This window comes from Gopherus evgoodei, chromosome 3 (genome assembly GCF_007399415.2).
Source record: "Gopherus evgoodei ecotype Sinaloan lineage chromosome 3, rGopEvg1_v1.p, whole genome shotgun sequence".
NCBI lineage: Eukaryota > Metazoa > Chordata > Testudines > Testudinidae > Gopherus > Gopherus evgoodei.
Genome location: NC_044324.1, coordinates 145735716 through 145760120, shown reverse-complemented (window position 1 = coordinate 145760120; position 24405 = coordinate 145735716). Strand labels below are relative to the sequence as shown.

The 24405-nt window shown below is 40.3% G+C and overlaps 2 protein-coding genes across 8 annotated transcripts in view; one reads left to right on the top strand and one right to left on the bottom strand.

Annotated features, from left to right (window-relative positions):
- Window positions 1-22111, top strand: part of B3GALNT2 (beta-1,3-N-acetylgalactosaminyltransferase 2) — a 42236-nt gene extending 20125 nt beyond the window's left edge. The window contains exons 6-12 of one of the 3 annotated variants that reach the window (XM_030556938.1): window positions 5967-6077; window positions 6868-6946; window positions 9329-9512; window positions 11964-12089; window positions 20035-20194; window positions 20607-20663; window positions 21424-22111. In XM_030556938.1, the coding sequence (XP_030412798.1) occupies window positions 5967-6077; window positions 6868-6946; window positions 9329-9512; window positions 11964-12089; window positions 20035-20194; window positions 20607-20663; window positions 21424-21558 (852 nt within the window). In that variant the 3' untranslated portion in view covers window positions 21559-22111. The remainder of the gene's footprint in view (window positions 1-5966; window positions 6078-6867; window positions 6947-9328; window positions 9513-11963; window positions 12090-20034; window positions 20195-20606; window positions 20664-21423) is intronic. The other 2 variants (XM_030556936.1, XM_030556937.1) reach the window with 2 other exon arrangements.
- The window catches only part of TBCE (tubulin folding cofactor E), a 72115-nt gene continuing 49622 nt past the window's right edge, over window positions 1913-24405 (bottom strand). For 3 of the 5 annotated variants that reach the window (XM_030556929.1, XM_030556932.1, XM_030556934.1), the window contains 2 exons: window positions 23135-23226; window positions 22646-22922 (listed from right to left, as the gene is read on the bottom strand). In XM_030556929.1, the coding sequence (XP_030412789.1) occupies window positions 22830-22922; window positions 23135-23226 (185 nt within the window). In that variant the 3' untranslated portion in view covers window positions 22646-22829. Of the gene's footprint in view, window positions 2613-14929; window positions 15115-22645; window positions 22923-23134; window positions 23227-24405 lie in introns of those variants that run through there. The other 2 variants (XM_030556930.1, XM_030556931.1) reach the window with 2 other exon arrangements.

Below are 24405 nucleotides of genomic sequence, written 5' to 3'. Positions count from 1 at the left end.
TAAACATTTCAGATATAATGTTAAAATTTGGCTTATTTAATTTAAATGTGTTCTCTTATATTGTTAAACCAGTGCTCTAATAACTGTCTTAAATAGAAATAGATTTCTGTCACTAGTTTTAGGTCCTGGAAGAAATGCAGTGAAGTGGTTTATATGGAAAATGTGGGAGGGAAAATGAATAGCTGAGGAAGTTAGGCATTCCGGGCCAATTTAGTCCTTGATATTATTCCACTGACTTCACAAGAGTTAATACAGGAATGAATTTGGACCTCAGTTCCCTGTGAGAGGATGTAGCAGTTGACTGGTTAGTTTATCTCAGCGTTTCTCCCCCGGGGATCCTGACCCAAAAGGGAGTCACAAGACTATTGTAGGGGGATCATGAGAGTGGCAGCTGCTGGCTGGGCACCCAGCTCTGAAGACAGCGCTGCCGCCAGTAGCAGTGCAGACGTAAGAGTGGGGTGGTATGGGGTCAGAGGTTGTCAGCCTCAAATATTTTCAAAGGGGGGTCCCAGCAAAAAAAAGTTTGAGAACCCCTGGCTTGTCTCCTTAAACAGTTTACTAGAGAGTAGCATTTTAGTGGTCTGGCTTGTCAAGTAAGCACATTTCTTGCGGTATTTTCTGTATGCAATTTAATGCTGCTTAAATTTCTTTAGGGGTAAGAAATTTAATTTAAAGTGATGTGCAGCAGATGCTGTATGGTTTTAATTATTAGAACATATTTTGCCCAACAGTATAGTGGGATGGGAATGGTTTCTGCACAACTCAGATTTTATTCCTGTAAATCTTTGGTTTTTTCCACTATATTAAATTCCTAGGCACTTGCAATTTTTTCCTCTTATTAATGCATATTCAAACTGCAACATAAATTTATAGAAATATAGGACTGGAAAAGACCTCAGGAAGTGATCTAGTCCATCCTCTAGTGTTGAGGTAGGACCAAGTAAACCTAGAGCATCTCTGACAGCTGTTTGTCTAACCTGTTCTAAAAATCTCTAATGATAAGGACTCCACTACCTCCCTTGGAAGCCTATTTTAGAGCTTAACTATCCTTATAGTTAAAAAGCTTTTCCTAATATCTATCCTAAATCTATCTTGCTGCAGATTAAGCCCATTACTACTTGTCCTATCTGCAGTGAACATACAGAACGATTGTTCGCCATCCTCTTTATAACAGCCCTTAACATATTTAAAGACTTATAAAGTCCCCTCTCACTCATCTTTGCTCAAAACTAAACATGCCAAGGTTTGTTTTTTATCCCTTCCTCATAAATCAGGTTTTTAACATCCTTTTATAATTTTTGTCACTCTTCTGGACTCTCTCCAGTTTATCCACATCTTTGTTAGAGTGTGGCACCCAGAACTGGACACAGTACTGCAACTGAGACCTCACCAGAGCCAAGTAGCGCAGGACAGTTACCTCCCACGTCTCACATAATACACCCTAGAATGATATTAGCCATTGTTGGCTCATATTCAATTTGTGAGCCATTATAACCTGCACATCCTTTTTGACAGTACTACTGCCTAGTCAGTTCCCCATTTTGTGGCTGTGGATTTGATTTTTCCTTTCTAAATGAAATACTTTTCACTTGTCTTTATTGAAGTTAATCTTGTTGAATTCACACCAGTTCTTCAATTTGTCAAGGTCATTTTAAATTCTAATCCTGTCCTCCAAAGTGCTTGCAACCCCTCCCAGTTTGGTATTATCAGCAAATTTTAGAAACGAATTCTCCACTCCTTTAGCCAAGTCATTCATGAAATATTGAATAGTACTGGTCCCAGGACAGACCCCTGCAAGACCCCATTAGGTATGTCCTCCCAGTTTGACAGTTTGATACATTTGTGCGTTCTGACTGAAAAAAGGTCTGAAGCATTGTTTAGAAAAGAGACAATCTCCAAGTGCTTTTTATTGATATTTTTACTATGTCGTTGGCATTGTATATCTACAGGATGACATGACATTTCTTGTTTGGATTGATGGGGTTTATGCTTTGTCACATAGTCTTTTTGATATTTAAGATGCTGAAGTATTCAGAAGAGATTTAAAGCACATATATTGACATCCAGTTATCTGAGATCTGTTTGTAGTGAAGTGAAATGTTTAAGTGCTACAAAATTGGTGCGAGACAATACCTTTCCCTACTCCTCTACATTAAGAAATATTGGATTGTTCAAATTACTTCATCTGTCTTTTAACTAAAGTGCTGGTTTTTGTTATGGTTTTTTTGGCTCATCCTTGTAAGGGTGAGGAAGGATGGAGGGAAATAACTTCAGAACAAGCAGTTGGCAGGCCAGATTGTCAAAGACAGAATCAGTCGCTCATTTTCCGAATGATTGTGGAAAGAGCAAGCGAGCACAAATCAGCAAACGACTAAAGAGGAAGTAGAGGTTCACAGATAAGTTTTAAAGAAGCATGTATGTTTATGGCACAGAGCTCAGATGGAATTGAGACTCTGCCATATGCACACTGTTACTAATGAGAGATAGTCAGAACAACAAAAGGCATGGCACTGTAACATTTGGAAAGGAATTTAACAGGATTACATTATGTCAGTCCACCTGTTCAGTCTTCATAGTAAGTGCCAATCCTCTCCCATTGCAGAGAGGATGGACTGTAAATAGGGAGAAAACAGATGATGAGTGCTGGTAATGTTCTTCTTTCAGCATTTTTACATACGAAGTTTCTGTTAGGCAGCTTGGAATAAGAATCACTGAAAGCTAAAGTCGTTAGTGAACTTGCTCACAAATCTCTCAAGATGTAAAGCAATAATATTTGGCACTTCTCGAACACCTTGCATTCAACGATCTCAATCTCTAATTGATTAAGTGTCTCTCGATGACCTTTCTGAAGTGGCTATAGTAAGTATTTACATATCCCCTTTTACAAAGGAGGAAACTGAGTCACATGCAGGCTGAGTGACTTGCCTAACAGCAATGCAGTCAAATGGCAGAGCTAGAACTAGAACCCAGATTTACTGATCTCTAAAGCAAAAATTGTTACCGTGGGAAAGAGCAGCTACTACAATACCTTGTAAATACAGATGCTAGGTGCCTGCTGCTATCCAGGTTTCAAAGCCTAAGGTGATGGGGAATCCTGCCATTGACATTAAAAAAAATTCGTAGTAATGGTCCACTTGTCATATTAGAATGACAAATAATTAGAGGTAAGCAGGGTGGGGGTATTGAGCACAAAGATCAGACCAGGATGAGTACTGGTTTGGTCTATTGTTCAGCTATAAAACAAATTAGAAGCAACAGACGGTGGAAGATAGGAGACTTTTGAAATGTGTGGCTGTGACTGAATGTCAAGCCTGCTATGGGCATAAAAGACTTATTAGTGGAGGATGTTAAACAGCTTGAGGAAGTTGTAAGAAATCAAGCTGCACTATTTTGGATCTATCAGTAAGTGGAGACAGTCCAGAAGAGAGGATAAGGAGGGAAGGAAATGTATTAGGGAAAGGTCAAAGGAGAGGTAACTGGATCTGAGGCATGCAGCAGCAGAGAGTTAGCAAACAGTTCTGAACATTAAGGATCTGTCTGCATTTGTAAATAAGTTTAAAACAAGATGAGGTATTTCTGTGCTTGAATAGCTACCTTTATGTACAGGGTATCAAAATTTTTGCTTTAGAAGATGAGGAAATGATTTAAAGCTATATTGCTTTAAACAAAATCATTTGCTTTGGTTTAACATTCATGAAACGAATGTTAATGTATTCAGTGTATATTCTGTCGACGAGAACAGGATTACTTAAACTATAGAACTTTAAATTATTACTTTAACATTTATTTTTATACTGCAACCCCTCTGTCCCTTTTTAACCATCTTAGAGGCTTTCAACAGAAAATAGTAATATTATCTGTACAGTATATCTCAAATGTAGCATTTAGCAGATCAGTTTAAAGATGGACTGAACTGCTTCTTAAAAACTTTTTTACACATTTATCCTCTTAAAAGAACTTAAGATCCTACATCATTAAGTGTCACACGGTTTAAATAAAAAGGGAAAAAAGACAATAATTTCCTCCTTTACAGTAACTCCTCACTTAACATTGTAGTTATGTTCCTGAAAATGCCACTTCAAGTGAAACGATGTTATAGACTCATAGATTCTAGGACTGGAAGGGACCTCGACAGGTCATCGAGTCCAGTCCCCTGCCCTCATGGCAGGACCAAATACTGTCTAGACCATCCCTGATAGACATTTATCTAACCTACTCTTAAATATCTCCAGAGATGGAGATTCCACAACTTCCCTAGGCAATCTATTCCATGTTAAGCGAATCCAATTTCCCCATAAGAATGAATGTAAATGGGTGGGGGTGGGGGTTAGGTTCCAGGGAGATTTTTTTTTTTGCCGTACAGTACAATACTACAGTTGGGAGGTGCCCCCGCCTTACTCCACACAGGCACAGCCCACTGGTACTGCAGACAACGCGGCAGGCAAGGAGGCTGAAGGTGCTGTACGCTAGGAGAAGCACGTTGTGCAGCAGCAGTGGCAGCTTCCCCTACTCTGCAAGCCCCAGGGGCAGGGGGCTCAACCCTCGGCCTGCCCACACCACTCCTTCCCCTAAGCCCCCACCCTTAACCCGCCTCTTCTTCCCCCCACCCCCCTTTACTCTGCACACTGCACCCTCCCTCCTTCTCCCTCCCTCCCCTGCCTTCTGCCCGCAGCAATCAGCTGGCTTGCAGCATTCAGGAGGCGGGGGGGGGGGAGAGGAGCGAGGACACAGCGCACAGGCTCGCCCTGAACACCACAAGCCAGCTGATTGCCGTGGGGAGGAGGGGGAAGGCGTTTGGTCTGCCGGCAGGCGGGAGGTGCTGTGGGAAGGGGTGTAGTGGAGCTGATAGAGGGACTGCCAGCTGCGGACAAAGCAGGCAGCCAAATAACGTTAAAGTTGTGCAATGCTTCACTATAAAATGGAGCACGTTCTGTAATTGAGCAGGGACGTAAGATCGAAACAATGTTAAGTGAGAGGATGTTAAGTGGGGAGTTACTGTACTTGTATACCAAGAACTGAGGCGAGGGTTCTCTGATTCTCCTGCTACAACTCATGACACGTGTACCGAGGGAAGAAAGGAAATACCCTGTTTCCCTCTAAGTTTTGTGATGTCAGTGATTTGCTGTGGGATCAATAGAGATCCCTATCTCAGTTCTTGGCAGATAACTAAAAGAGGCATTGATTTTCAAATTTCTTATAATTATTCTGTTTGTAATATAGGTTTTTATAATTAATTTTTAAAAATCATTTCAGTTCACCTTTAAATAAAATTTAAAGTTTAAACAAAAAGGAAAAAATCTTTCATTACAGACTTCTGTTAAAGTTTAATATCATTCCTGATGTAGAAAAATAAGTTATTTGACTTAAAGGCACAGTGTCTGGTTCTGTTTCATAGGTGCATCACTTAATTTTTAACTGAATTTATTGCAGTGAAGTCTTAAGTAAAAACATTATACTATATTATAAAACCATCATTTATGTAAAATTGACTGTTTTTTAATTAAAATTGTGATACTTCCATTTGATTTCACTCTCTTAAGTAAGTAAGTAAGTGTGTGTGTGTGTAAGGCCCTATTTGAATTGCAGGATGATTGTCAAAAAATTGCAGCTGAGTTGCGGACAAACCATGGAAAATTGCAGAAAAGTAATAGCAGCAAAGAGTCCTGTGGCACCTTATAGATGTATTGGAGCATGAGCTTTCGTGGGTGAATACCCACTTCGTCGGATGCATGTAAAGTAATAATGGACCTTATTATTTGCAGTAATAAAGTCCATTATTTTCTGTGATTTTTCTGCTGTTGGCCGCCCGAGGATGAGCACAGCTGTCAAAATTGCAGTATAAGCCGGATGTTGTGGAATCCACAATTTCCACAATATTGCAAGTAGGGCCATGTGTCTGCACTTGTGTTTTTTGTTTATATACATTTTTCCTGTTAATGGTGAATTGTGGTGTGCTTTCTTGACAGAGTTTTGAAGGCACTATTGTGTGGGAAAGCCAGGACCTTCAAGGCCTTGTTTCTAGGAATCTTCACAAAGTGATGGTTAATGATGGAGGAGGAGTTCTCAGAGTCTCTATGGTGTGTCATCTCTTCATACTACTTATGTTCCAAACATAAACTTTTACCAAAAAATAATTTAACTTAAGATCTTTTTTCTGTCCCATTTCCCTGTGCTCCCTAGGTGTCTCTGTAAATGTCCAGTCATTTCAGGTGACATCAGTCTGGCTTCCTCTGTTGGTTTAATTTTCAACTTACCCCCACCTTGGGATCCAGCCCTTTGATGTACAAAGAAAATGATGCCACTGACTGTATTCAAGACCTATTTTCCACTCTGCATGGAAATAAAGTTCACCCCTCCCTTTTGTGGACTTCAAAGATAATGGGTCAAATTCACTGCAGCTGAATCTGCCAGCAGTGAATTCTGCCCGTTACTGCAATCCTAAGCTAACGAATTCTCTTTCCTTGTCACCACTTTCTGCTGATTCACAAACAGCATGCTGCGCCATTATAGTTTAACCTGTTCAAGTTTAACCCTTTCCTCTTAATTTCAAATCTAGCTTTCCAATGTGATCTGAGGATGGAATAGAAGACAGAAATTAATGCTACAATTTCCAAAGCTGCCGCTGTTTTGGATGCCTCATTGCTATTAATTTTAATGTCAATAGAGCACCTGAATCCCTTAGGCATTTTTTAAAATCCCATCCTAAAATTATAATTAAAGCCTTAGTCTTTTACATATGCAGACATCTTAAAAAAATGTACTGTACATTGTTGTTGCAGCAAGTTTTGTATTTAGCAAGGGAATTAGCTCAACTTTCGCTACTGACACCTTTCTCTTTTTGTAATGTTTTTAATCAATCTCTGACAGACAGGGGAAGGTTCATGGCCACATGAATTCACGGATGGTGTGGAAGGAATAGCAGGAGGCTTTATTTACACTATTCAAGGTAAGTCTGCAAAAAATGCAGTTAGCATCTCTGTCCTACAACAGAACATTTAAACGACAGCTCTGACATGAATGATCAATCTGTGTCCAATATTAATTTGATAGACTAAGAAGTTCTGCTTTTAGTTTATTCCTCTCTCATATAAGTCCTATACTAAATCAAATTTTGGTGACATGCTGACATCTTTGGTTGCTCCTTATCACCCAGCTAAGGCAATTTTTTATCTCTTTGCTGTCTTTATATTAACACAATAACCTTTTCTCCTTCTGTCCAGACAGATTTTCCTGTCCCCGTCCTTAATTCTTGTTGTCAAAAGACCAAGTTAAAGAAAAAAGTTCTACATTGGTTGCCATTAAGAAGTCAACTTGTTGTAACAGTTTCCACGTTTTCCCTGTATTTAGACTAGAAAATAACTGCACTTTATCTTACAAAACTGTGGAGCAATTGTTGGCTAATGGTGACATTAAAGTTAAAGTGGGCTTGTTTTTCCCAGCAGTGCTGTTGCCCTTTGCACCCATTTCAGCAGGTTGTGTGTGAGCCTCTGGGAGCCCTTTCAAACTCTGCATGGTCTCTGGGCTACCTAGCACTGAAGCTGGTGTCTGAACTGGCACCACAGAGCAGCTGCTATAATAGAAAAAACTGAAGTGACTCTGTATTAACACTTTTTTCAAAAGTGAGGCTGGCTTGTCTGCCCTGGCATAAGGAAAAGCAGAAATTTAAGTAAAATAACTAACTTAGTTTTAAAATGTGGTTTGGGGGCACACAAACCAGCTTTGGCCTATAAAAACTTTTCAGTGACTTAGTGTCACTACAAGAGGAAAATAAGGGAATAATGGATCCAGTTCTGGGCTTTCCTCTGAGCTAGTAAGTGCCTGTCTACACTACTTTGCTTTGTGTAATCAGATTGTAACATGGTTGACTCCACACAATTGTCAATACAGTGTCGGACACCAGACCACATTCAAGAACCATTTCCGTGCTGAGTAGATAGGACTGGCAGATATGATTTGAGCAGTCTAATCTCCCATACATCTGTGCAGGGGGCTCTTAAAGTGCATTGAAACCATGTGTAAAACCCACCTCCTCCTTCCCCCTCTAGTTTTAAAAGTTCTGGTAGTACAGAATACCTGCCCTGATTTTCCCTGACTATGCTTGTGCAAAACTGGTTATTCTGTGTGGTACATGTACAGTCATGCTGGCCTGTCCACTATGAAAATTGTTTGTGTTGAGTTGAGCCTTGTCAGAGCAGTATGTGAGAACCTGGTTTTCAACCTCTGTCTATGCTACAGGTAAATATGCTTAGGATAAATTGATACTAACTTAGGCAGCCCTCCTATTCATCCTGTAAAAAAGTGGAGAGTTGAATGCCAGATAATTATTTGTATAAAACGTTCTTAACGACTTTTGAATCCTGTCATTGGAGCAAAGAAGCATTCTGTTCCTTTTTCATTATGGTATATGTAAGGCCCTACCAAATTCTTGGCCATGAAAAATACGTCATGGACCATGAAATCTGGTCTTTTGTGTGCTCTTACCCAATACTATACAGATTTCATGGGGGAGACCAGAGTTTCTCAAATTGGAGGTTGTGACCCAAAAGGGATTTGCAGGGGGGGTCACGTGCTTATTTTGGGTGGGGGGTCCAGGGTATTGCCACGCTTACGTCTGTGCTGCTACCGCAACTAGATGGCTGGAGAGCAGTGGTTGTTGGCTGGGTGCCCAGCTCTGAAGGCAGCGCTGCCGCCACCAGCAGCAGTGCAGATGTAAACATGGCAATACCACACTATGCCATCCTTCCTTCTGCACTGCTGCTGGCGGCAGCTCTCCCTTCAGAGCTGGGCACCCAGCCAGCAGCTGCTGCTCTCCAGCTGCCCAGGTCTGAAAGAAGTGCTGCCACCAGCAGCAATACAGAAGGGTAGCAGTACTGCAACTTCCCCTACAATAACCTTGCAACCCTGCCCCCCCCCCCAATAACTCTTCTTGGAGTCAGGCCCTCCAACAATTACACCACCATGAAATTTCAGATTGAAATAGCTGAATCATGAAATTTATTTTAAAAATCCTCTGACAGTGAAATTGACCAAAATGGACGGTGAATTTGGTATGACTCCTTCCCCCGCCTCCCCCAAATACCCCTTATTGTCTGTAACTTTTGCTTTTTATCATTGTAAACTTGTCAAATTAGTGCCTTTGTTTTTTGAAAAATAATTGCAAAATTTCCCAAATCCAGATTTTGGCTGGACGCTTACTAATAAAATAAATATGTAAATATGCTGCTTCTAGTACAAGAAAAATATACACAGCTGTATGTAGTGTACTGCACGTGGATATTAACAGATGTGTAATTTTGGCTATGTATAATTTCTCCTCCCTCCCATTCAGAAGGTGATGCTCTTTTAGAAAGCCTTCATACTCGCCCTGAGAGGTTTGAAAACCACTTAAAAAACCTTGAAGAGGAGGATGCATTATTGAAGGAAGAAAGCAGCGCCTATGATGATATTGTTTTTGTAGACATTGTTGACACCTACAGAAATGTTCCAGCCAAATTACTGAACTTCTACCGATGGTAGGTTGGAAAAAGTATTTTTTATTAAGGATTTCCCTGGTTATTTCTTGTGCCAGTTGGTCCTTGAGATGCTGTATTCTGAAAATTTACACAATATTAACATAAAATTATTTAACTCTTTTCATTGTTTTTGTTTTGTTTAGTTTTCACATAAGGGACAAAATTGAATTACTCCATCTGGTGATTAAAAGTGAGGGCTCAGTTTTTAGGATTGATCTTTACTGACTGAACTCCTTCCCTTCCCCACCCCAAATATCTGCAACACAAATCCAAATATGCAAGTTAGAGTTAAATCATGCCCACAACCCTACCTGGGATGTTTGCTAGCAGCATGAAATCACAATCTGAAGACCAGCAGCTTAAATTTTAAATGCTGGCTGTCAGCCTGATTACAAACAGCCCACGGAAGTCAACAGAAAGACTGGCACTGACCTCAGTGGGCTTTGGATCAGGACCAAAAGGTTCAACCCTGTCAGGTCCTGAGCACCCTCAATTTCCATTGCAAGGTAGATTTCAGCTTGAAGTGCTCAGTTCCTCATGGGACCTGGGCTCTAGCACCCAACATGGAGAGGCTCAGCACTCAGACCAGAAAGGCTTTCCATATAGCTTTGAGCACACTTTGTCATCACAACAATCGCACAAGAGCTGCCTGCTACTGCCAGATCCCTCTGTCTTGTGTGAAAATAGGGTCTAAACATTAATGACTGAAGCATCAATCCAGAACATGAATTGAAAAACCAATTGATAATACATTTTACTCCAAGGAGTTTATATGTACTTTAAAGGTTTCAGTTTCTTGGAGATGTTACCCATAAAAGCTGAAAAAACACAGCCTTTTATTCTAAAAATTAGTTTGTTTTTTTTATTTTAAATTCTGTTTGGTTTCAGAACATTTGCACAACATAAATGTATTGGAAAATATGAATGAGTAATTATCGAAAACAAATACCAGAGAATTTTGTTCCAGTTTTAAGCTCAGTTTAAAATATATATAGGTATTTATTACTATTATTTGTAAACAACAATCCCCTCCCCAAAACTCACATTTGATCCCCAAAGGAATGTGCACACATGAGTGAGTAATCCCATTGCAGGATCAAGACCTCAGTGAGTAATACAATCAGGAATTAAGTGATGGAAACTTTAAAAACAGCATTGATAATTAACTAGAGAACATTTAACTGAAAAGCTCAAGCATATTTTATAGCACTTTATAAACAGTCTAAGATCTGTTTAGATATGTGCAGCAAATCTTCTACAACTATGTATATATATTCCAAAATATATGCTTATACATCAGAAAAGACAATAGGCTTGGTTCTCTGTTCACACTCTTGTAAATAAGGAGTAACTACTGAAGCCACTGGAATTACTAATATTTAACTTGGGCTGATTCTTTCCTTGTTAAATAATAACTTTAAATGCTACCTGTGGTGGTTTGCTTTTTTTAAAGCCACCAAAGGAATGTGCCAAATAGTGTAGAATACACAAATGAGAAACAGAAGAACACTTCTGATTGCTAAAAGGAGTAATAAAGTTGAAGTCATCTAACTCTCTGTGGTGACTGGTTGCCCATTAGCAGAAAATCATTTCTTGTTCAGTAATAAAGGATTTAAGGAAAACAGTTTGCTCCTTAGGGAAAGTGAATATATAGGCATGTCCTTCAAAACATAGCCTGTCTTTCTGGAGAAACCAAGGAATAATCTCACTCTAATTCTTTTGAGTTTCTCCCTACAGTCAAGTATCAGAGGGGTAGCCGTGTTAGTCTGGATCTATAAAAGCAGCAAAGAATCCTGTGGCACTTTATAGACTAACAGACATTTTGGAGCATGAGCTTTCGTGGGTGAATACCCACTTCATCAGATGCATGCACGAAATATGAATACCCACGAAAGCTCATGCTCCAAAATGTCTGTTAGTCTATAAGGTGTCACAGGATTCTTTGCTGTCCCTACAGTCAGTTTCTCTATCTGTAAAATAATGTATGTACCTCACAGGGATGTTAAGGATTGCCCATTTAATGCTTGGAGAGAGCTTTACAGAGGGTAAGCACCAAATTATTACTAATCATTCCTTGTAAACTTTCCTAGTTGCACTGCCCTTGAACCAACTGTTCTCATACAGAAGGCTAGCTGGACCATCAGCCCTTTATACAACCCATGGCATTAACAGCTGTGATGTAGTCCTCAGCAGGAGTTCATATCCTTTTGAGGTCAGTACTGTTCTAGACAGATTCATTGTAAGTTAAACCCATCAGCTGTAAGGGATAGCAAAAATCCTACCTCAGGTTCCTTTCATATAGAAAAAACATTTAAAAGGAAGAGGACAAATGGCTTACCTCTCCAAGGGGTCCTTTCACTGTTTATGTTGCATACAGGTTATATTGCAGAGTTGTAATTCAGTTTAAATTTTTTTCCCAGTAAATCATCACCATTTTTCTTTTGGCAACAGGACAGTAGAATCAGCTAACTTTGATTTGTTGCTGAAGACAGATGATGACTGTTACATAAATTTGGAAGCTGTGTTCAACAGGATAATGCACGAAAAACTCGACAGGCCAAATATCTGGTGGGGCAAGTGAGTCTCAAACTCTTCTGCTTACTGGTTTTTTCATGGATCTTTTAATTTCTCCATATCTATGGATTGTTTTACTGCTGTAAAATTCAGTTCAGCAGTCTCCTTATGGAGCCCCACTTGTGCCCACTTCAAGTCACTAGTAAAGCTCCATAACTTCAGTCAGGGCAGGTCTGGATCCCGAGTTGCAGAAGCCAGATGATGATTGTTCTAGAATGTGCCCTTTTTTCAGGCCAATATGACTTTTTCTGGCTGATTTTTTTGAAATTGGTTGTGTACTAGGGGACAAAATTGGCTTTATAGTCTGGTGCCCCATGTATTCTGCAGCTTATACAGGGGAAAAATTCAATATTACCTATTTTACTACTGATCATGTTACCAGAAACATCCAGCTAATGTGCTTATCCCATACCACCCACCACATCATTCTAGTTGCCAAGAAATCCCAACTGTCCTCTAGCCACAAGCTAAAATGCCAGCTTTGCCCCACCGACAGCTTTACAAGGCAGCTATGGATTGTCAATATAAAATAATCTGTGGCACACTAAAAACTTAATTGACTATTGTAAAAAAGAAATATAGATTTTAACAGTGAAGTTATTTAGTCCTGGGAATTGTTTACCAACAGATATGGTGAATTCCGCATCACTTTAAATTATTTAATCAAGATTAAATAAATATCTCTCTGATATACTGTAGCTCAGCCAGGAGTTACAGACATGATGCATCAATTACTGAGTAACATTCTATGGTCTCTGTTGTTCTGGAAGTCAGGTTAGATTACACGTTCTCATATTTTAATGAAAATGGTTTAAAAACACCAGAATGTTCCAAGCTGCAACTCCAGTGTGCCAGGGAAATGAGGGGTCTAGGCTCAGAATTTACATTCATCTTGCAGTGGCCTTGCTTATAATGGAAACTTTGTCACCCCATTAAGAACTGCAGACACACAGGACCAGATTAATCTGTGGCATTTCTTCCTTGGTTTCAGTGGTGGTGTCCGCAGATATCAGTGGCAGGTTGGTCAAATGAGTTTTAAGGGTGGGCTGCCCTGTGCAACTGATTCTGATCTCTTCAAGTTGTAAAAGAAGAGTAACTCCTTGAAGTCAAGGGTGTAAAAATGGATGAACGTTCAGAATTTGGCTCTTTGTTATGAATTAAGGTTAAAGAAAAATGGGGTTTCAGAGATTTTTAATGATGATAATTAGCAGGCCTACCCAGGAAAGTCTATCTAACCTTCCAACTGAAAGAGTCTGTATCAGCTGAATAGGGTAGGTCCCATCCTTACCTTCACGTCCTAGTAACTGACAGGCTTGAAACCTCACCCAGACTTTTTTGCAAACTATCACATTGTATGAACACATTAAGATTCTCGCTACTGTCTAATCCCAGCTCAAACTGACTGTTGAGAGCTTTCAGCTTCTCCTAGTTGCCCCTATACTGAAGCCAGTAATTTCTCTATGACTGAAACATCTTCCAAAAAGGCATGCAGTCTTGAATCTGAAGATTTGATGAGATGGAGCCACCACATCCCCTTAACTCTTGCTCCTTTTAGCTATGATTTTCCTACGATGAGTCCTAAAAACTGCTGAGACCAAACTGTAGTCAGGCACACTGCTCAATAAAATGAAAAATGTGAATTGAGTGAGCTTAACAGAGTCCTCTGAAACTGAAGGAAGTATTTAAAATTGAAAGATGCTATTCAGGAAGCAGCCTTGACACCGGCAAAATATTAAGAATCTTAAATCCACATTAAACTCCACTACTTGTCTCTGTTTACACAGGTTACCTAGTATCTTCTCTCCAGAAGTACACAGTTCATGCCATCTGGTGTTTAACAGGAGGTGATGTTAACACCTTAAATTACAATAATGTGACTTTAATGGGATGCAGAAATGTTAAAACGTAATTCCAGGCTAATCTCTTGGCAGCATTTTTGTAAACTTTCTCACCAGGGATGCTGATGTCTTTACTGCTATTTGTAGCCATGCTAGTTAGGTGAAAGCTCTGCCAGCTTGTGCTGCAATCACACTGCGATTGCAGTGTGGCCATACCCTTGATACTTCCAGTGCTTGGCACTACTTGACAGAGCCAAAATGTCCTATGAATTTTCTTGAGTAGCTCAGACATTTTCTTTTCATTTCATTATATAAGCAACCAAGTATCCAAGTTATTGTGTTCTTCAAGCATTGTGTAGGAAAATAATGGAATATGCTAACATTCAGTAAAGACAAGGGCAAGATTGTAATAACTGAAAATTTTAGCAATAAATTAGTTTTATTAATTCCCTATAGAGGCCTATACCCTACATTTGGTACATGGCATTCAGATTTTCTCATGATGGAATCCATTGTCTCTGATGGATATACAGCAAACAACCATAAATCATTAAATTGCAGTCCTGAATGCATGATGTTTGCCTTCTATCTTGCCATGGCTTGATGCCATCTAAATATACTTACGGCTTTGCTTAGCAAAATTTATTAAGAATCACTGCTTGTTGGTAATTAGCTGAAGCAGAAAAGGTCTCAGCCACTTGCAGCTCAGTACTTTTGGGTGAATGTCAGTGCTTATTAACCAGAGATTGCTAACAGTGACTAGAGCAGGGGTCGGCAGCCTTTCAGAAGTGGTGTGCCAAGTCTTCATTTATTCACTCTAGTTTAAGGTTTCGCGTGCCAGTAATACATTTTAATGTTTTTAGAAGGTCTCTTTCTGTAAGTCTATAATATATAACTAAACTGTTGTTGTATGTAAAGTAAATAAGGTTTTAAAAATGTTTAAGAAGCTTCATTTAAAATTAAATTAAAATGCAGAGCCCCCTGGACCGGTGGCCAGGACCTAGGCAGTGTGAGTGCCACTGAAAATCAGCTCGCGTGCCGCCTTCCGCACACGTGCCATAGGTTGCCTACTCCTGGACTAGAGCCAGCCATTGTGTGGGCATATAGTGCGATAGTTTTATGCTCACCTCTCCTCTGCCAATCCATGTCAGTCTTCATCTTCTGCTGTTCAGTACTAGGCATCTACCTCCCTGCAAATGACATGCCAGTGTGTTATGGCTCTCTGGGACATAAAAGCTCACTTGGCTTTTGATTGACCTAAGCCATGTAACAGCCTGGCACATTGACACAATTATGGCAGCTGGCTGTGATTACATCGAAGACCTGTTCATAAAAATATTTAGTTCTTATATAGCACTTTTCAACTGTGCTTCTCAAAACATTGTTTGAAGGTTGGTATATACTATTATTCCCATGTATAAGGAATTGTCTTTTAAGACTGAGCAAGGAAGAAAAGACACTGGGGCCATATTAAGCCCTTCAAGGGGTTGTATTTTAAAGGACAGACCTGTGAGAGGAAGGTCTTGCAACCAGGAGGATTACCATAGGCACATGGAACGTGAGGACCATGTATGAGTCAGGAAAGACGGCGCAGGTTGCAGCAGAGATGAGGAGCAACAACCTGACCCTATTAGGCATTAGCGAGACAAGATGGACGCAAGCGGGGCAGAGACGACTGTTGACAGGAGAGTTGTTGCTGTATTCAGGACATGAAGAGAGCGACGCACCCCACACACAGGGAGTAGGCCTCATGTTGTCCAAGCAGGCACAGAGAGCACTGATTGGTTGAGAGGCACATGGTCCCAGGATCATCACAGCATCCTTCAGAACTAAAATGAAGAGGATTAAGATGAATGTTGTTCAGTGCTATGCTCCAATTAATGACAGCAAAGAGGAGGACAAAGATTATTTTTACAACAGACTCCAGAAAATATTAGAGATTCTCCCAGACAAAGACATCATCATCCTTATGGGAGACTTTAATGCCAAAATTGGACCTGACAACACAGGATACGAACAAGTCATGGGGACCCACGCTCTGGGACAGATGAGTGAGAATGGAGAGAGATTTGTGGATTTGTGTGCACTTAACAACCTGGTCATAGGAGGTAGCATCTTTCCTCACAAGCGGATCCACAAGAGTACCTGGGTATCACCAGCAGGCACGACAGAAAATCAGATCGATCATGTCTGCATTAGCAAGAAGTTTAGAAGATCCTTGCAGGACGTTAGAGTTAGAAGAGGACCAGACACGGCGTCCGACCATCACTTAATGGTGGCCAGATTGAAGCTGAAAAATAACTGAATAGACACGTCAGACAGAAGAGTGAAGTACAACGTCAGCCTTCTGAAGGATCATAAGACCAAGGAAGATTTTGGACTGAAGAATAAGTTTTCAGTATTACAGGATCGGTCTGAGGAAGACAGTGTACTAAACAGATAGCAGATAGCAGAAAGTGAGAGACACACTTAGGTCAGTATGCCAGGAAGTGCTTGGAATTAAGAAACACCAGCAGAAAGAGTGGATCACAGCAGAGACCCTGATCAAGATAGAAGACAGAAAGAAGAAGAAGGCAGCAGTCAACAACAGCAGGACTAGAACAGCAAAGGCCAAAGCTCAAAAAAAGAGTATGCTGAAGCCCACAGAGCAGTGAAGAGGAATATCAGAAAGGACAACAGAGAGTATGTGGATGAACTGGCAGCAGAAGCAGAGCAGGCAGCCTACAGCGGTAATATGAAACAGCTGTATGATACTACTAAGCGACTGTCTGGAAAGTTCAGCAAGCCAGAATGTCCTGTTAAAGACAAGCAGGGAAAGTCTATAACAGGAATAGAACAACAGATGAACAGATGGGCGGAGCACTTTGAGGAACTCCTGAACAGACCAGCACCACCAAATCCACCAGATATCAACTCAGCTAACGAGGACCTCCCAATTAATTGCTATAAACCAACCAGAGACAAGATCAGAAAAGCCATCACTATGATGAAGAATGGGAAGGCGGCTGGACCTGATGACATCCCAGCAGAGGCCCTGAAAGCAGACCTGCATGCTTCAGTGGAAATGCTGCACCCCCTCTTTGAGAAGATATGGGAAGAAGAAGTGATTCCGGTAGATTGGAAAGAGGGATATCTCATCAAAATCCCCAAGAAAGGAGACCTTAGCAACTGTGTCAAATTATAGAGGAATCACACTCCTGTCGGTTCCAGGGAAGGTCTTCAACCGAGTCCTCTTAAAGAGAATGAAGGATGCCGTCGATCCACAGCTACGAGATGAACAGGCAGATTTCCGGCAGAACAGATCATGCACGGACCAGATAGCAACACTTCGCATCATAGTCGAGCAGTTTATAGCGTGGAACTCCTCGTTGTACATCAATTTTGTTGACTATGAGAAAGCGTTCGATAGCATGGAAGCTCCTTCGGCACTACGGCATCCCAGCAAAGGTGGTCAATCTGATCAAGAACTCATATGATGGTATACACTGTAGAGTGATCCATGGAGGGCAGCTTACTAACAGCTTCCAGGTGCAAACTGGAGTCAGGCAAGGATGCTTGTTGTCACCACTTCTCTTTCTTCTCGTCATCGATGGGATTATGAAGACATCCACCTACGAGCGTAGGAACGGAATCCAGTGGACGTTGAGGACCCAGCTTGATGACCTGGACTTTGCTGACGACCTTGCGCTCCTTTCGCACAGTAAACAGCAGATGCAAGAGAAGACCAGCGTAGTGGCAGCCACGTCATCACAGGTTGGCCTCAACATTCACAAGGACAAGACCAAGATCCTTAGGATTAACTCCACTAGCAATGACCCAGTCACATTGAATGGAAGCCCCCTGGAAGAAGTGCAGTCCTTCACCTACCTAGGTAGCATCATCGACCAGCAGGGTGGCACAGACGCAGACATCAAAGTAAGGATTGGTAAGGCAAGAGCAGCCTTCTTATAGCTCAAGAACATCTGGAGCTCCAGAGAGCTGTCTTTGGCAATAAAAATTCGACTGTTCAACTCCAATGTGAAATCAGTCCTACTATATGGAGCTGAAACCTGGAGGACAACCAAAACAACCATCAGGAAGATCCAGACCTTCATAAATAGCTGCCTCAGAAGAATTCTCCAGATCCGCTGGCCAGACACCATCAATAACATCCACCTCTTGGAGAGGACCGGTCAACTCCCAGCAGAGGAAGAAATCAGAAGGAGAAGGTGGGGTTGGATAGGACATACACTACGCAAGCAGCCGACTAACATCACCAGACAGGCACTGCGGTGGAACCCTCAAGGCAAGCGGAAAAGAGGCCGTCCAAGAAATACCTGGCGACGTGACCTTCAGGCCGATAGCAAAAAAAATGGGCTATACCTGGAACTAGTTAGAACGAATGGCCCCGGATAGAGGACTCTGGAGATCTGTTGTTGGCGGCCCATACCCCGATTGGGGTGAGGGGCATGTGTGTGTGAGAGGAAGTGCTCCCAGGGTGGAAGTTTTGTGGTTTGAAAAAAGAATGCAGGCGACTTGGGACCAGAGCCTAGAAGTGTGATTCAATCTACGTTTCTCTCTCAACTGGGCCTAGTAGGCTGGAAGGAGGGAACAGGAACAGTCTCCCTCACAACAGGAGGAAGCTTGGAGCCTCTAACAGTGTCGCACAGCAGCTTGGAGCAAGCCTCCCAGCCTGGATAGATGGGCTCATACTAGCTCTGCTCAAGCTAGCATTCCAAGTAGACCTGTGTGGGTGCTGCAACTTGGGGGAGTAGTCTGGCTCCACTGGAGCTACACCAGCCACACTGCTATTTTTAGCTTGCTAGCTTGAGCCCTGCTTAGCCCTTAGGATATGTCTATGCAGCAGTTCAACACCTGCAGCTGACCTGGGCTTGCGGGCTGTAAGATTGCAGCATAGATGTTCAGGTTTGGGTTAGGATTAGAGCTTGAGCTTGGGACCCCACAAGTGGGGGAGAGTCCTTGAGCCTGAACATCTTCATAGCAATTTTGCAGCCCAAGCCTGAGTCAGCTGACACATGCCAGTTGTGGGTGTTGAACTACTGTGTAGACATACCCGTAGAGACCAGGAAAGCGCTCCTTTTTTTCCCCTTCCCCTTTAACTTATCTTTGAGGGAAGGGCTGAAGACAGAATCAGGAACAAGGAAGTGAACGTGGGGAAGGGGTTATTATGCTGTTTTTTAAATGTAGACTTCAGTTTGTATGTTTGTTAGGATTTTACCAGCAGCCTGCTGGGGAGAGTCGGGCCTGTCTGGAGAAAAGAAATCTTGGTGGATAAAATCTGTTGCTTGTTTTGCTGAAAGCACTACATGGATGTGGCCTGCAGTGAATGTCTGCCTGGTTAGCACCATTTTGCAGATGGGGAAACTGAGGCACAGAGTAGTTCCATGACTTGTCAAAGGTCAAACAGCAAATCAGTGATGCATTTGAAATTAGAAACCCAGGTCTAGTGCCCTGACAGCTTGAGCTGAATACTGTGGGGGCTCACATGAAGAAAGGTGACTTCTGTTATTACCAGGATCCCAAATTATTATTTTGATTTCTGCAAAATTAGCCATGTTTGAAGGATAACAAATATCCCTTTTGCTGCCTGACTCTTCCCCCTTGACTTCTATTTTTAGGAGGACACTTGTTTGGTATCAGTGGACCAATATGTTTATCATCACTGTAACTCCATGCACCTGTTGTATTTGTCATAAGTAAAACAAAAGAGAGTACGGGGTAGGGATTTTGACAGGTAGGGCACCGTGGTGTTGGTTTAACACATCTCTTGTCAGTGAATTTGTGCTTCATTAACCGAAGCTGGTAGAAGTACAGATGCACACTAGAGCTAAGTATGCTAGCATTGCTTTTTTCTGTTAGTGTGTTTACAGATCTTCTTAGAGGAAATAAACAGGGTATAACTGCCTCTTTGAAATTAAATGTGTTAGTGATACTCTTAACATGGTAAGCTTTATGGTGAAATAGCACTATCTGAATCGTAACTCAATGAAAAGTTTTCTACACTTTTTCTTACTTAGTTTGCTTCAGTTTTATTGACTAAACTGCATGGATTATTGGAGCTTTTTATAAATATCTTCAAAAGCAGTTTGGATGATTATTTTGATCTTAAGTTTCAGACTAAATTGGGCAGTTGATCGGACGGGGAAGTGGCAAGAACTGGAGTATCCCAGTCCAGCGTACCCCGCCTTTGCCTGTGGGTCTGGTTATGTTATCTCCAAAGACATTGTTCAGTGGTTGGCAAGCAACTCTGAAAGACTCAAGACATACCAGGTACTTAAGACTTTGTGGGGGTTTTTAGCAGGGGTCTTAAGGTCTCCCACTCCCCCTACCCTTCTCTCACACCACACCTTTGATTCTGGAATTAGACTTGTTAGCTCTGGCTAATTTGTAGATTTTTATGTTGAGAGAGATGTGAGATTTGGGATTAGGAGCTCCATGTTGCCTTGGAAGTCACTGTCACTATATTTGCCTTAGCTTCCTAACCTGTAAAATCCACCATTTTAATACACAGCTTCCTCAGCAATGTTGGGAGGAGTGGGTGATTATTTTTAAAAGATGCTCAGAAGAAACTACATTTAAAAAATACTAACATTTTACTTGTTCAGTCAGTGGACAAGAGACTGGTGCATTTTCAAGTAATTATTTCCCAAGGCTAATGTTTGTTTTTAAAATGCATCTACAGGGTGAAGATGTGAGTATGGGCATTTGGATGGCAGCTATAGGGCCCAAGCGGTATCAGGTGAGCAAGTCTGCAGAAACTGTTTTTCATGGTATAATAGCATGGCTCTTAATCCAAGTTGGGCAGCCTTTGGAAAATACAATATACAAAGATTTCCATCACACCTTGTCCCATCTAATTTAAATAATTCTTTCTTAGTGCATATAGAATAAAATCTTAAATTATTACTGAGTGACTTTGCTATTTGTTATTTAATGAAAAGAGAGAGACTGAAAAGCTAAATCTCAAATTAACTATCTTGCATATAACATAATAACCTGAGGAGTTATATGAATACATTGTTTGGGGCACTTGTCTTTTCAGTTTCCAACAGCACTCCTATTCCCAACAGTTTGTCAAGAGTTTCTACTCAATGTCTGGTTAAACAATCAGGCTTCAGTGGTAACATGTAATAATATAGGAATTGCCTGACCAGATCAGACCAGTAGTATAGACTTAAGAGGAAAATGTAAGTGCACCCCATCCCCACAAACATATTGCGATTCACAGGAAAATTTCTAGCACTCATCAGACAGGGGCTGGCTTATGCTCTGATGCATCTATAAGCTGTCTGTTCTCAGATGATCAAATTGTCAGACACAATAAGAGCCTTGCAGTTTTATTTATATACATCCTGCGTACATTCTGTTAATTACTGACACATTAACAAGCGTCCCACACCATGAAATACTGATTTCTGATAGCATGTCTGTGACTTAGTGCATGTAAAATACTATCCCTTTCCAAAAAAAATCCCACTGAAATCATTGTCTTTAAACAGGATAGCCTCTGGTTGTGTGAGAAGACATGTGAAACTGGAATGCTGTCTTCCCCTCAGTATTCCCCACAGGAACTAACAGAGCTCTGGAAAGTGAAGGAATTATGTGGAGATCCTTGTAGATGTGAGGAAAGATGATAAAGACTTGGAGAGACACAATCAGGACTACTAAGGTGGTGGTTAGTGGAAATTTCACCTATGTAATTAAAATAAATATTTACCCATTCATTTTGATAAAAAAGGACTGATACTGTCCAGAGTAGCATTTTTCTATAGATGTGGTGTTTGTTAGTTTGACAAAACCAAAAGTTTAAGATAATTTCCTTTTTTATAAAGTCAAAGGACTACTGGTAATTAATGCACATATGAATTTCAACTAGTCTGTTTGAAATGTGTATAGGATAATAGTGCAGAACCACTGCTATGCATGAGAGTCAGCAGGTGCAAGGTTCCATACCAGCATAAATAACCTAAGACTGGGAAGATGTAAATGGTACTTGCTCATGTGGGGTTGGGATAGTTAGCTTTTAGGATTTATAGAGTTTGTGTGTACTTTTTAGTGATTTGGATGAGATGATGCAAGATATCAAACTCTGCTTATACCAAATCTTGAACTACAACAGATATAACCAGATTCCGAGGAATTTGCATCTGATAACTATCTAGAAAAATAGAGTTAAAGTAAAAAGTTTGAGCAACACATCAATAATATGGAGAATATCCATTAAACTGCATAGCTCTGCAATATGCTGACAAGTTACTTTAAATAAATCCTCCAATTCAGCAGCTTAATCTTAATTGTGATTTTTTTTTTCCCTCAAGATGTGTAAATAGGATATAGCAACAAGGAGATAAGAATATAGATCTGTCCTAGTTTCTGGAAAAGACACTGATCTAAACTTACCACTCTATATTGAGAGGTGTGTGGAGTTACATTAAGGATCCTTTAGCAAAGAAAAGAACAGAGCTTAAGTGCCCTTTTGTAGTGCAACAGCAGTTGTCCTTGTGGCTTTATGCTTGCAGGTATTACAAATGAAAATGTCATATGAGATTTTAGATTACACCTTCTGAGTAAAAATAAATGTGGGGGTCTGTTTAAAACTGCTGCTTCTATAGAAATTCTCACCAGTGCAGCACAAGACTTGAAGAAACCCTCATGCTAATATTCTATTTAATCTGGTAATTTAAAAGAACTCCTGCAATTATGCACCTCTAACAAACTCACTAAAAGACCAGGTACTCTTTTATTGAAAATATACATGCAGGAGTTAGGGACAGAGGGCTATTTGAAATGATGCTTCTGTTTATGAAATCCATGTTAGATATGTACAGGAAGAGTGGTAGAAATTGTAGATGATCTCCTGGGGTAGGCTTGGGCTTAAGAGCACTGTGCAACTTCAGAAGAGAAGTTACCACCGTACTAACAGAGAGTCTCCATTTTCTATAGAGTAAAACTGCAAGGGCTTTAGGTCATTTTCTAGTTCAATTTCTTTGCCTTCCATCTAGAAGAAGGAGGAAAAAAAAATCAAATTTTGATTTAAAATGCACACTCTTTAAGTAAGTCTTCAGGTAATTTTTTCCCCTGGCCATCTTTCAAGTCCAAAGTAGTTGGATCAGGCCTAAAAATAGCATAAAGACTGATAGCCTTTAAGTGAAATCTGTTTCATTCGATAATATTTTAGAATGCAGTGTTGACCTTTTAAATACAACTTACTTTAGAACTTTCATAGGACAATTTCAGTTCTGAACCAGGAATTTTAAGTAGACGATACAGCAAGCCTTTGACCTTCTGAATAGTCATAGAATCTGTCAAGAAAAATCAAGTAGTTAACCAGGCAACCTGATTATGTACTTATCCTAGCAGCTTTGACAGTATGATCTGGTAAAACATAAATCAAATATGGTTTTATTTCTGAATCAATTCTAATTTCATTATCTTTGGTAGACTAGACTGATAAGTAACATGCTACTACCTAAAAATATTTTCATTCAACATCGACCTGAAAGGAAAACTAAATCATGAAGCTCAGTGACCTTCATGACATACAGTACAGTTTTCATACATACCAGTCAGATTTTGGTGTGATATTTCTTTGGCAACTGCTCCTTAATGCTTTAGTAGCAGCAGTCTCAACTTTCGAAGCACAAAGAAATGAATGTGATTATGGAACACTTAATGTATGTTGTTTCAGGATTTAATTATTCCAAACTGCTAGTAGTGTTATGGATTGGTCCATAAAGTGGCAAGGCAATATTTTCATATAATGGAACTTTCAGTTTAGTTTGTACAAGAGAGGTTTCCCATTGTGTGTGTCTGGTACAAAGATATTGAATTTTTTTTTCATTTCTTTGAAGCTTTATCTGAAGGCACAGCAATACATTGTGTGATATTACAGAAGTAAATCACTACTTAGAAAACTATTTTTCTATCAAACATTTTTGTAAAAAGCTGTATCTGATTTTATGCAACTTGTGATAATAAATGTTTTTATTTTAGAATAAAAACTGAGTAAGTCTTTATTCATAGAACAAATTCAGACATCTGTTGAAAGAGACATTTAGTATGTATATAAATATTTAACAACAGTTCTGACCTAGGGAAATAGAACTCAACTTCAATCTGTTAAAAGCCCTGAGTGGAGCATTAGAGGAAGAAGCACATTCTAGTTTAGACATAACTGAATGTATGCTGAGGAAAACGTCTACTTATAGTTGTTTTTGCAGAATCTCCTTTCATTATAATAGTCAAGGAAGACTAAGGCAGGAATTTAATCTAAATAGGCAAGGAACATAGTTGATGTCCAAGCCCTAAACTTAGCAAAATTTCAGCTCCATAATTTGGAGCGTGTGGCCTATAGTGACTTACAACAGTGCTCAGAGAGCCACAGAACTGCATGGAAACTAATTTGGGCTACAATGCTATCACTACGAGTCAGTTTTTTTTCCCCCACTTCCAGGAGACTATATATAAATACCTTTCCATCA